Raw genomic sequence first — 12,691 nt, 5'->3', positions numbered from 1 at the left:
ACCAGCAGTGTGGCAGAGTGCCTTGTCCCCTGCTTTAGCTGCAGTGCCTCAGAAGGTTGCACTGCAGCCGGTAGTGCTGAGGGGGCTACGAGCCCACGGGACGTGGAGAGGAACAGCAGAGCTGTGTTCAGAGCGGCCCCAGCCTGTCCTGGATGGAGCTTCCCCAAAGAAGGCACTGCGCTGTGCTGCCTTTTGGAGTGGCCTCACCATGGACATCCCTGAGCTGCACGATGGACTGCAAAACTTGCCTTATTTTTTTAGGAAAAGCTTATGTCTCTTCTCAAGGACAGAAGGAGGAGGGAGAAGGTTATCCTGAACCAATGTTCTTTTTCTTTTTTTTTTTTTCCAAAAAAACCCATCTTTTTTAACAAGAGATGGTCCAGGCCCTTTCAGTTTCTGACCATAAATAGGATTTTTGTGCAGGAAGTTGGACACTTTCCAAGATCGATGGTGTGCAGCTGGGTCTTCTGGTGAGGACACCAAGCTGTGCCAGCTGTGCCCAGGACAAGGGTGTGCAGCTTGCACCGGTGCTTCTCAAACATTGGTGTGGGCAAGGGTGTGTGACAGCAGTGTGTAGAGAAGAAGAGGACTTAGAGAAAGAGGAATTCAGGCAAACATGTTTGCTTTGCCCAATGAATTCCAGGCTGTTGTTGCTCCATGGTACGAGGGCAGGAGCGGCTCCCTGCAGCCCAGGGATCTGCCTGTGCTGCTGCCTCTGAATGTCCATGAAACTGCAGCATCCCTGGGGATCAAGTTCTGCTGCTGACATCCAGAACAATGCACAGTAGTACGGCTCTGCTGTAGATCAGAACTCTGTGCATATTCTAGTGAAGACACCCTCCTATAATTAAGAAAATATGCAAGGAACAAACAGTGGATCTGAATCCCAGTTACAGCTCCCTGGGCTGTGCTAGTGCTCAGTTATGTGAGCGAGTAATTCCAGATAACTGCAAACAGCAGAGTCCTCACAGGGTTGGTCCTACACTGGGGGAAGTGAGATCAGACTCTGGCATCCACATGTCAGTTAACTGGAGATATCCCTGGATTTTGTGAGGGTAGAATTTCAGGGCCGATAAGCTCGGCTGAAATGTTACAGAAATGTGGACATCTGTCATATAATGACAGTGAATGCATTTGCAGAAGATACTCTTGGCAAGCCCCCAACTTACATTGCTTCAATTTTATTTGTTGCATAGGAGGAGGGATCAAGAGGCAGAGATGGAAAGAGCTTTCCTTCTTCTAACTCCTCGTCCTTGTAAGACAGCTGTGCCTTTTAGTAAATGGGAGAGGAAGCATTGCAGTATATTGCCCTTGAGCAAAACAAAGCTACTGGGGAGCCCAGCTCCTGCAGCACCAGAGCCATGGAGCAGCTGTGGTCAGGGCTGGGGCTGAGCTGCTCTGCTTCATGTCATGGGGCCATGTCTGTCTATTTCCTTCTTCCTCCATCCGTGAGTCTCCCTTCATTTCCATCTCCTTCTCTTGCACCTCTTTCTTTTCCAGCACTGCTTCAAGCACTTTCTTGGTGGTTGCTTGGGTTTTTGTTTGTTTGCTTGCTTTCATCCTTGCTGGCCTTTTCCAGTCCTGGTGTGTTTAAGTGTGAAGCAGCAGGCCTGATCCTTAGGTACATACTCATTTATTTTTAAATCCTTCCAACACTTTTCAGTTCCCTGTTTCCTCCCCCTTCGATTGCATTTTATTTCAACCTACTTTTCCAAACCTTTCAAAATCTTTTTGCTGAGATAGGTATTCTTGATTTCCCTCCGCGTGGCCTGGTTTTAGTTAGAAATCTAATTAGAAGATGGGAAGTGTTTGGTTAGTACTTTTTTGTGTGTGCAATCTGTCACACACAGTTCGATGCTGTTCATCTCCTCCCTTTCATGGCATGTAGTAGAACAGAGGAGCCAACCAAGATGTAATTCAAACCCACTGAACTCATCATGTCATCAGATATTTGCTGAAAGTAAATCAAGAGCATTTCCTCACCCTGTTTTTTCATATGATCTCATCCCCAGTTTAAATTATAATAGGCTCATTGGTCTGGAAAGAGGTTTATGAAGGGCCGTTGAACACGGAGGTGCTGTAGACTTGATCCCTCAACAACCTGAGTGGCTTTCAGTGTGCCACAGGGGCTGTGGGTCTGGCAGCACAGTGCAAAGCAAAAGTCCTCTAGGAAAACAGGAATTGTGGCAAATGGCCACAGCATTCAAAACCAATGTGTTTTAATTGACAGGAAAGTTCCTCAGAAAAACTGTCGCTGATTACTGGCTCAGGAGATAGAGTTTGTGGTTGGTTCTCTCCATAAAAGAGCCATCTGTTCTACCCAGGGGTTTTCATTCTGACCGTGGCTGTGCCTCTGGCACTCCAGGAGCATGATGGAGATGCTACATTTCCGTTCATCTGATTTTTTTTGTAATGGGCCTTACGGACTTGAGTGAGATTTCCTATGCTTTCTGTTCACTAAGGAGTTGCACATTGGCTCTGGATGTTTAGTAGATGTACTTGCAACAGCAAAATGGTTGTGCGTGTTTGCACTTCTGTTACCTCTGTGGTGAAATGCACAGAGGATCTGATGTGGTTTTTACCTGCTTCTGGCAATGCTTTCTGCAGCCCTATAATCTGCACTTTAGACTCTGAGTAATGAAACCATGCTGCAGTTGGGCAGCTGGGAAGGCTGTAGGATGAAGCCAGCACAGTTGGTTCTGATGCTGATCTCGTGTTGTCTATTCAAAACAGCTCAAGATGTTTAAAGTCAGTGCAGACTTCAGCACTGGAGCTATGGAACCATGACTTCATCCCTTACTGTCTGCTTTGGTCCTACTTCCACACCTTAGTTTCTGGATAATGAATGAAAAGCTCTGTCCAAAACACGTGGGCATCTGGGATGCCTATTTTGAGTGGCTGGGTGCCAGCGCTCTGTGAGGCCAGAGAAGAGGAAGGGAATGAGTTTCTCCTCCTGTCTTCAAAGTGCTGCTTGGGGTTTGGTTGTTATCCAGGTCAGGCAGCGGTGGAGAAGGGACACAGTGCAGTGAAACTCAGGTGAGCTTTGGGTGGAAGGATGAACGTAGCTGGCAAGCACAGCTGTGAGGGTAGGTGTGCAAAGCAGGCTCTTCCAGTCTCCCAGGGCACCTTGTTTTCAGACACCAGCAGTGTGGCAGAGTGCCTTGTCCCCTGCTTTAGCTGCAGTGCCTCAGAAGGTTGCACTGCAGCCGGTAGTGCTGAGGGGGCTACGAGCCCACGGGACGTGGAGAGGAACAGCAGAGCTGTGTTCAGAGCGTCCCCAGCCTGTCCTGGATGGAGCTTCCCCAAAGAAGGCACTGCGCTGTGCTGCCTTTTGGAGTGGCCTCACTATGGACATCCCTGAGCTGCACGATGGACTGCAAAACTTGCCTTATTTTTTTAGGAAAAGCTTATGTCTCTTCTCAAGGACAGAGGGAGGAGGGAGAAGGTTATACAGAGGGCAAGCACGAAGATTCCATCTCCTACCAACATGTGTTATGATGGGATTGTGCCATGTATGGCAGAAGGGGCTGTGGAGGAGAGGTGCCTGGAGCAGTGTGATTCACAAGGCTGAGGGATTTTCTTGTGGTCAGGAGGCTTTAGATGTGCAATCTATTCTAATTTTCCTAGCCTCTCGGTAATAGTATTTTCATTTTACCACCCAAAACTGGCCAAAATCTTGCTGGCCTCGGAGTCAGTAAAGAAACAGAATACGTTGACTCATAAAAAAGAAAACAAACCAAAAACCAACCCAAAGCCAAGGGAATTTAATCCTAAACCTGAAGCGCTCCATTTTGCTTTATTACCCCTTTTCCCTCCTCTTTCATTTCCTTTCCAAAGTAGAGCATTAAGTCAGATCTGTCACTAGCAGATCTATAAATCCTTCCCAAAGAAAAGTAAGTCCTAAATCTTCCTCCGTAGATCACAGCAAATTGATAACAGTCGATGCAGAGTGTTGTAGGGTAATGCCACACTGGCTTTCAGACTGGGGTGCCTTTCATTCAGGTCTTTTAGGGAGACCAGTTCTGTGGAATTGAGTCTCATGCCACCTCTCCATGCCCTTCTCATCCTCCCAGCCCCGCTTTCACCTTTTCTGCAGTTCAGTCACTGGATGTGATGTGTTGCTCTGTGGGGCACATGAGTACCAAAGGGGCACTGGATCTGATCAGAGGCTCTTTCCACTGTCATTAGTTGTCTTTCACATATGCATTTGCCACGTGATCCTGCAGGAATTACTGTTATTTCTAAATGTGACGGTGTTTCTGATTCTGTAAGAAAGGAACCTTTCCTCTCTCTCTGTCTCTCTTTGAAATGCTTGTTTTCTTGTACTTTACCTTCCTCATTTTCAAACAAAATTCAGCACAACGGGTGGCAGTGAAGGACCCTCCCTGAAGAGTGGGTCAGGCTGGCAGGGTATTTTAGCCAGCAGCTCCATCAGGTTCCCTTGGCACTGCAGTGCTCCAGGGAGTGCTGTCTGTCCTGCAAAGTTCAACCTGCATTTATTTAGTGGCATCCTGCCATATCCTTCCCAGCAACCCCTGCTAAGAGAAAGTCCTCCACGTTGTCATTCTTTGGTGCAAATCTGGAGCAGCCACAGCTGGAGGAGTGCTGGCTGCTACAGTCCCTTCCCTGCTCAGCCACACTTTGCAGCACAGCTTAAAAATGTTCTCTGAGTCCAAGTTAAAAACCTCCAAAATGCCTAGGATAACATTAGGTGTTCTGAAATCCTTCCCCTGAAGCCAAAATCGTCTCTCTGAACCTTAGTTTTGTGAGGAAGCGTACCAAAATTTTATTGCTCTGCCCTGATTTTCCAGGTAGATGCCCTTGAGGGCCGGATTGTGTGGGTGATGCTCAACAGTGGTGCTTAAGATACCCATATGGATGTTGGTTAACTGTGGCTCAGAAGGAGGGTGACATTGGAGTTAAACATGCCTTCAGTGCTTCTCAGCATTAAAAAAAAAAAAAAAAAATGACATCTGTTTTAATTAGTTACCAACCCTTTTCTTTATTAAATAGTCTTTAATTTTTTGCGAAGGATCCCATTAGGATGCCAGGAGGGTCAGAGGGGAGTTACTGCTCAGCAAACGAGCCAGCTAGCATCAGTGGACATGGCTCAGCTTCTCAGCAGTCTGAATCAGTGGTAAATGCTCTGAAGGTAACGCTCCTCCGGTACAGTCCGTGCAAAACATCTTGTCTGTTCCTCAACATGTGTCATATTGTCCTGGCAACATTCCTGTGGGCACCACCGGGATGCTGCTGTCATTAGCAGGATTGTTTTGCTGTTTGTCACTCATTGCATCTGTGAGCTTGTGTTCCTTGGGGCAGGGGCAGGCCATTGCCATGGGATGGTGCCAGCTGTAGGCTCTGTCCCGTTTACTTACATTAGTACTGCCTTTGTTTGAAGATGGAAATGGTGGTTTTCTGAATAAGCAAGTCTTTCTGCTTCATCTAGGATACACGTTTGTTCTCTGGGGAAGTGTAAAGGAGTACTGTAGCTTATAGAGAGAAAACCTGTATTGCAAAAGTGGAGCCAGCATGCATGGTATATTCATAATACAGTGAGCAGAATATTGGGCTGAAGACCATACACTGCTGCTGAAACTTGTGAGAGCAGCTGTGATTTGCTGGATTGCCAAGACCTACCACAGAATCATAGAATCACTAAGGTTAGAAAAAACCTCTAAGGTCATCTAGTCCAACCACTCTCACCATGCCCACTCACTCATGTCGCTCGGTGCCACATCTCCATGGTTCTTGAACACCTCCAGGGATGGTGGCTCCACCACTTCCCTGGGCAACCTTTTCAAATGCCTCACTGCTGTGTTGCATTGCTAAGGGGCAATTAAGGCAAGCACTGTGGCAAATCTGCTATCCATGACTAGGCTGTGCTTGAAGTCCTGCTGCAGCTCCCCAGCACGTCTCCTGCTGCTGCCTGGGAAATAAGGCTACGTTAAGTGATTCTGCCAAGACAGTGCACATGTTTGTTGAAAAAAACCTTCTGCAGTCCCCTTAAAATACCCATTGGCAAAGCTACTTTACTGAATGGAACTTCTAACAGCATGCTCTTGACAACCTGTAATAGCTGGTTAGTGGAAGTGAAATATTTGAACAGTGGCCGATACCTTGGTTGCTGAAATGGATTGATAAGAAGTACACAGAATTTAGTTCAATATGATGTGAAATCTCAGCTTTTAGTTTGTTAGGAAGTCTTGCAGCAGGCAGAAATAGATATAAATGATACTGTTATATTTGAAATGGAAAGCGAGCTGTCAGCCAAGCAGACTGCCCAAACTTCCCATCTCCAGACAGAGAGCAGATCCTGCTGCTTCCTGGAAAAGCAGCTCGTGTTGGATCCTGCTTTCTTTGCAGACTAGAGCTTACACTCGTGGGATGACAACAGTCAGCTGACCACCTGAATTAATGTTTTAATAGGGATGCATTGTTGGTTTGTATTGATAAGAATTTTCTGTGTGACAATAAATGAGGGATGTGGTGGGAGTCAGCTGGCCTCAGCTTATCCTTCAGAAGAGTAAAATTTGCAAGCGAGATGAAGTCTGGCAGCTTCAGTTTCCCCAGCTGTGTGTGGTGACACATCTGCACTTTCCTGCCTACACCGTTGCTTTGCAATTAATGGATAAAAAGCATTTTCAACAATATTTAGTAGCAATCCATAAGAGTTCTCAGGATATAAGTAGCACCACTTCAAAACTGCTAGCATGCTACTGTCGATATCGTCAATTCATTTTTGTCAGTCCCAGGTACAGACTTGTCTTCTGCCTTGCCTCTCTGTTCCCCAGCCATTCAGGCCTCTGTTGCTGGCATTGAAGTGCTGCCTTTGCTTCCAGCTTTATGATCTACGTCTGATTTGGCCCTTGCTATGTTATTAGACTTTTCAAACAGTTGGTTGTTTCCTTCCTGCTTTCACTTTTTCTTACGTTCATCCAGTCTGTGTTAAAAGCGCAGCAGGTTTGTGATAAACTTATCATTAGGTTTCTTTTCTTTTGCATTCTCATTACAGTCCCTGCTCACAGTTTTGCTCCAGATTCCCATCCTGCATGTTTTTGTTTGTGTGAAACACTCGCACAGCACTGTTCTGCCTGTAAACACGGTGGCATGGTGACAGGCTTGATGTTGGGTTTCATACTTTTGGTGCCTAGTCTTGATTGGTACCAAAATGCAATTTGGATGCAGAACTCTTATTGCCTGGTTCTTCATCAACGTTATATCAAGATAATGGAAGTGGGAATATGGTATTTATGCCACCTCATCCAAAATATGTTTGAAAATGTTTTTGCTTTGTGTTGATATGCTTGCATTGACTTAGGAGAATGTAGCAGTACGTAACAGGCAGTTGATCACATTCTTAGTGAGCGTGGAGGTAATTTCAAAGCTCAGGAATGTTTGCATTAAGTCTGGAGAGGGCAGGTGGCTTTCTTGGTGATTTTCTTGATGTTTTTCATGATGAGTTTCCTCTGATCACCGGTAAGTTTTGCTCACAGGGCTGCAGCATGCTCACTGGGAGCTGTGTGGGGTCAGTGGGGCAGCAGGACAGGGGATCTCAGAGCCCAGGGAGCTCCACCAGTATTTCACACTGCACATGAAATGCCACCCACAATTAGGGGGCAGGCTCCTGCCTGACTTCCAGGGAGGGGGTTTCTCCCTCCTTCTGTTTCTGTGCGTTGGAAGGAAGCTAGAAAGGAATCGCCACGATGTTCCTGTGAACCTCTTAGCTGTCCTTTATTTGGGCAAGGCTTCTGCTGAAATGTTGAGCCACGTCTTTGGACTTTTTATTCTGCCGTAAGTATTTAAATTGCATTCAAGAATGCTCAGGTATTACATCAACTCTTGAGTGCTTGCAAGCAAAAACCGATTTCATTAGTGCTGCATGACAAGTCAGTGTTGAACGCGTGAGCTGAGAAGAGGGTGAACTTAGATGCAAATCCAGAGCGCCAAACAACTGTGTGTGCAGGAGACAGCAGGATGTGCAGCTGCTGTGGCTGAGCAAAGAGCTGTGCATATGCCAGCACCAAAGGAGAGTTTGGCGACAGATCTTCAGAACTGGAGCCTGTATCGCCACGTATTTCTGAAAAGGAGGCAAACAGAATGGCCGTGATGCCTTTGAGACCCACGTCTCTGTTGCCCTGTATGCATATGCAGAAGTGGTTTCTGATAACGATTTGTCTGTTTTCTACCCAGAAATATGGCATGAATATTTCTTTTGACCACACCTTGTCAGTTCTGCTTAGGATGTCAGCTTTGCAGGGCTGTCTTGTACGCATGTGTTCCTTCCTAGCAATCAAAGGTCATTTGTTCAACTGGAAATGAAGGACTTTGAGAAGTGTCATCTTTTCACTTATTATTGCGCGTCAGCAGGAGCTGCTCGGTAAATATTGTCTAATGTTTATTGACCAGAACAATTGTTGAAAGGCATATCTGTACAGTGTGCCTTCTGACAAAAGGCATTGGAGCAGCTTTGCCTCTTGGTAAGAAGTTAGGAACATCAACAACCAAATATCTTAAAGAAACACTTGCCTGATCACATCCAGCCAATAAAGGGTTATTTTGCCATCTCCTGCACAGAGACCTTGGGGCAGTTCTGTCCTTGATTGTCAGCTGTAGGAGCCAGGGCTCGTGTCTTTTCAGGCTATTAACATTGCAGGATCCAGCTTCTCTGTGTTTACTCATTGCCAGCTCGCTCCTGGGATTTAGGCACAAATAATAAATAATGACAATGGAAAAGCCTTTCTCAAGACATACCGCTGTTGCTCCAGAGATTAATGAGCAGCTTAATAGTAGCTATACATTAGCTGGTTGCTAGTTGATAATGATTACAAAACAGAAAGAATATTGAATTGCACCACGCAGTGCAGTAGTGATCACTGCTCTTCTCCTGGTGGCCCCTGGCTGTGCTGGGTACATAATGCTCACTGTGGATTCCCCTGCTTCTTGTTGGTTCATCTCATTATATATAACTCATCATCAGACACGTTCCTGAATGAATGCTTTTTGCTACAGTTTCTCTGCTTTTTTAGTTCCATAAGTGTAACGCGGATGCTATGCAATCATGAAAGGGAGTAGATGTGAGCAGGAGGAAGGAAATCTTTATACGTCTAGTCCATGCTAAGAAAACTACTTGATAAATTTACTAATGAGTAGATTTCACCCTGTTTCAACATAACACGCAGGCAGTGACTGCATGCATGATTCCTCTGAGCTCAAGGAAGAATGAACGAAAGCAAACACTTAGCGCCCTGCTTGATTTTAAGAGAATAAGTGAAGTCTTTGAAAAGAGAAACGAGATGAATTTCTCTGTGCTTCTTTAACTGGACGCGTTTAGACTCTGCTGGAGTGAGTTCTGTGCTTCTGGATTGTGTTCTTCATGAGACGTGGCGTGGGAAATGCCTGAATGAAATTTCAGTAGAGTAAATGCCCTCAGTCTCGTGTCTGAAGCCGAAGGAGCCCTGGTGATGCACGTGTTGGTCCATTCGTCTCCATTTTTAACCATTTCTAGAGGCATGTGCTTCTAGGAGGAACATTTATCTCCTGGGAAGCACTTTTTTCCTGTTCTGTGTCCCTCCCCTCTGTCCTCTCCTGCACTGCATGGTCTGTGTAAGGGATGTGCGGCGTGTCCCTGTGCATGCCTATATGAACACCGGTCCGTCCCAACTGGTGCTAATGGTCTCTCTTTCCATCCCTCCCTTTAGGTTGTGTGGAGGAAACTTGGAGATGCTGCAGGGTCGTGCCCTGGAATTAGGCAACACCTGTCAGGAAACCAATACAAAGGACCGATGTAAAAGGCCTCAAGCTTGAGGAGAAAGAATTGGAACTGCTGACGAGAGACAAAGAACTGGCGGTGTGCTCAGCACCATCCTGGCTGACGATGGGTGCCCTTATGCACTGGGGGCTCCTCGAGGTGGTGCTGGGGGGTCTGTCAGAGGAGCTGGCTTTGCAGTGACCCCGGACTGCTGTCTCAGTATGCTGCCTAGTGAAACGCTGCCGCCGCGTCGTCCCTTCAGCACCGCATTTAGAAGCACTGAGATATTTCCATTCCCAACTAAAAGACGATAGGGGTTTTGCAGCACTTAGATGGAAGGAGTCATTCTTTTGGTCAGCTACAGTGAGTCTCTAGTAAGTCTGAACAGATTTCCCACTAGATTTACCAGTTTTTCACCAGACTGGAGAGACATCGACGAACTGTTGTGCCTTTGGTCCCCACAGTTTTGACAAAGTCATTTCTTAGCAACTCACACTTCAGTCTATAAGGTATCAGCTAATGGTGCTTAAGCAATTCACGGCTGATTATTATTATTATTATTATTTGCTTTGGTAGAATACCTGCCTTTGGAGGTGCTAAAAGACCATAATGTCTCCTAACCAGCCAGTAGTGTAGCATAACTACAGTACTTGTAGTGAAACACGATTTCTTTCTAAATGAAAGTGAAGATAGCTTTCTGTTCAATTCACTTTGATGCGAATCTTCTGAAGCTGCGTCTGACGTTCACGGCCCTGTCACAAGCAGAACACTGAGGCATCGCCGTTAACAGGTCTCATATCAGAATTTCCATCAGAGTTTTCTTCAGAAAGTATTTTCCAATTGTCAGGATGCTAATTTCTACTGTTTAATTTAGACACATGCTGGTTTATTTAACAAGAGTCTGTAAGAATAGGAATTTAAAGGATTGTACTGCATCATAATAAAGCTTTTCTTGCTGCCGTAGCGTTCTTTGAAAGAAGAAGGTTTTATTATACTTGGAGCATGTCTTTCATTATTACGAGGCAGAAAGCTCATGTTCAGACCGCCTGAGGTTTGACCAGAAGATGACCTAGATGTGCTTAGTTTATTTTTTACCTCTGTGTATACTAGTTGTGTGTATCAAACTGCAATGATAGGTATTTTGTGTCTATCTAAAAGCAACAATAGTTTCATGTATGAATGTGCAACAGGCTTGTGACCGCTGTTGCTTAACTTTTTACCGTAGCCAAGCATTAAAAAAAATAATAAAAGTTAAAGGAAAAAAAAAAAAAAATAGGAATGCAACAATTCCTGGGTTTCTGGTTTCTTCTTGGTTCCGAAGGTTCGAGTCTGTCAGAATCAGTTTCCTCTGAGCTTGCAACATGCTGTGTTTGTGAGCTGTTTGCGGTGGAATGTAGCTCCGTTGCTGTACAATCTTCTGTTGTGTAGGAATATGATGTAAAACTCTGCTGTCTTCAGAAAAAAAAAAAAAAAAAACAACCACCAAAAAACTGTGTTAGTTTGCAGCAGCAATTAGACTGGTTTCTGTTGTTATTTTTGCTTGGTACCATTCAATATAAGGCCTCCGACCCAGCACTGATTTCCCAACAGAATTCCTCTTTGCTCCGTCTGCTTCGGTTGGACGTTGGCCTTGCGTTTCAAAACATTGCCCTCTTGCATAATTTCTCACATATATAACCCAGGCCCAGCAGCTGTCTGCTGTCTTTACGCGTTGTTTTCTCCCATACTTATCCTTTGCATAGTAAAACTTAAATTGTTGTATTCCTATGTATCTATATATATATGTATGAAAATGTAAACCATGTACTTGTGCCTGCAGTATGTATGTGCAGGGGCAGAGCTGAGGGACACTGGTCTTTTGACACTATACTTGTGTAAATTTTGATACTGTATTAAACTATTTTTTTACAGTTCCACATACGACTGGGTATCAAGTATCTGTGTTCATCTTAGCAATGGTAATAAATTATAGAATCTCACCATTGTTTGCTCTCCTTTAATGACCAAAGCCGGGAGATACATTGCTCTTGGAGTGATTTGAAAGAGCTTTCTGAAATGTTACTGCTGGACTGAGATGTTAGCTGCATGTGGTGGGTTTTTGTTCACCTTCTCTCCAGCTGTGTCCACTAATCCTAGCTCTATGGACTTGCTTGTACCTTACGAGCTAAATGCTGTAGCTGTGCTACTAGCCCCTTGAAGTCCTAGCTGTGCTACAAGGGCAGCCCTGGGGTATCTGCTTGTGGTTGTTCTGGCCCCATTCTTGTGCTGCTTCAGAGCAAGGATGGGCAATGTGGAGCTCCAGGAGCCTTTTTCCCAGGTAAGACCATCACTGTAGCAGTTAGAAACCTTTGTCTGCTTCGTCTTGCTCTCTGCCCATGCAGGTGCTTCTCAGTAAGATGCAGTCACACCAAGCCTCATGGGTTCCTCATTCTGTTGGTTTTAGATTAACTGCTTCAGTACAAAACATGGACGTGTTGTTATAAGGGCCATGCTCGGCCCCTGAGCTGAGCATGAATGGCAGTTTGTTTTTCTGCAAGTGAATGGTTTCAGTAGAGCCAGTTCCCCAAAGGTTGCAGCCGATGGACACGTTTATGAACATGGTGCCAAGTCAACATGCCCTTTTTAGTATTTCAAGTGTAGGCTGGAAGCCAGCCCAAACAGTCCCTGCACCTTGGGGATGGCACCCAGCTCTGTGCTGCCCCAGCCTCCCAAGAGCACCATGGACTTTCCACGTGTCCTGTAATCTCACCATGTTGATGTAGAAGAACGTGGCTCAACCAGAGATAACGGCAGCGGGGAGGGGAGGGAGGGAATATCTTAGCGAGGCTGTCCTTTAGTTTGAAATCTTGCAGAACACAGTAATGATAGCAGCTGCCAGGTATATAATGCCAAGATGTCTTTGTATCTCCAGATTCCTCTTTTTCATGCTTGGGTGAACCA

At 45.5% G+C, this 12,691-nt stretch overlaps 1 protein-coding gene across 3 annotated transcripts in view; it reads left to right on the top strand.

Moving 5' to 3' along the window:
- CCDC85A (coiled-coil domain containing 85A) overlaps nt 1-11,730 on the top strand; it is a 62,386-nt gene extending 50,656 nt beyond the window's left edge. For 2 of the 3 annotated variants that reach the window (XM_031597885.2, XM_031597883.2), the window contains one exon: nt 9,702-11,730. In XM_031597885.2, coding sequence (XP_031453745.1) covers nt 9,702-9,751 — 50 coding nt within the window. In that variant the 3' untranslated portion in view covers nt 9,752-11,730. Of the gene's footprint in view, nt 1-5,032; nt 5,153-9,701 lie in introns of all 3 variants that reach the window. The other variant, XM_031597888.2, reaches the window with a different exon arrangement.
- The last annotated feature ends 961 nt before the right edge of the window (nt 11,731-12,691 follow it).

Source organism: Phasianus colchicus, chromosome 2 (assembly GCF_987193195.1).
Source record: "Phasianus colchicus chromosome 2, bPhaCol1.hap1.1, whole genome shotgun sequence".
NCBI classification, from domain to species: domain Eukaryota; kingdom Metazoa; phylum Chordata; class Aves; order Galliformes; family Phasianidae; genus Phasianus; species Phasianus colchicus.
This window is presented reverse-complemented; position numbering and strand designations above follow the sequence as displayed.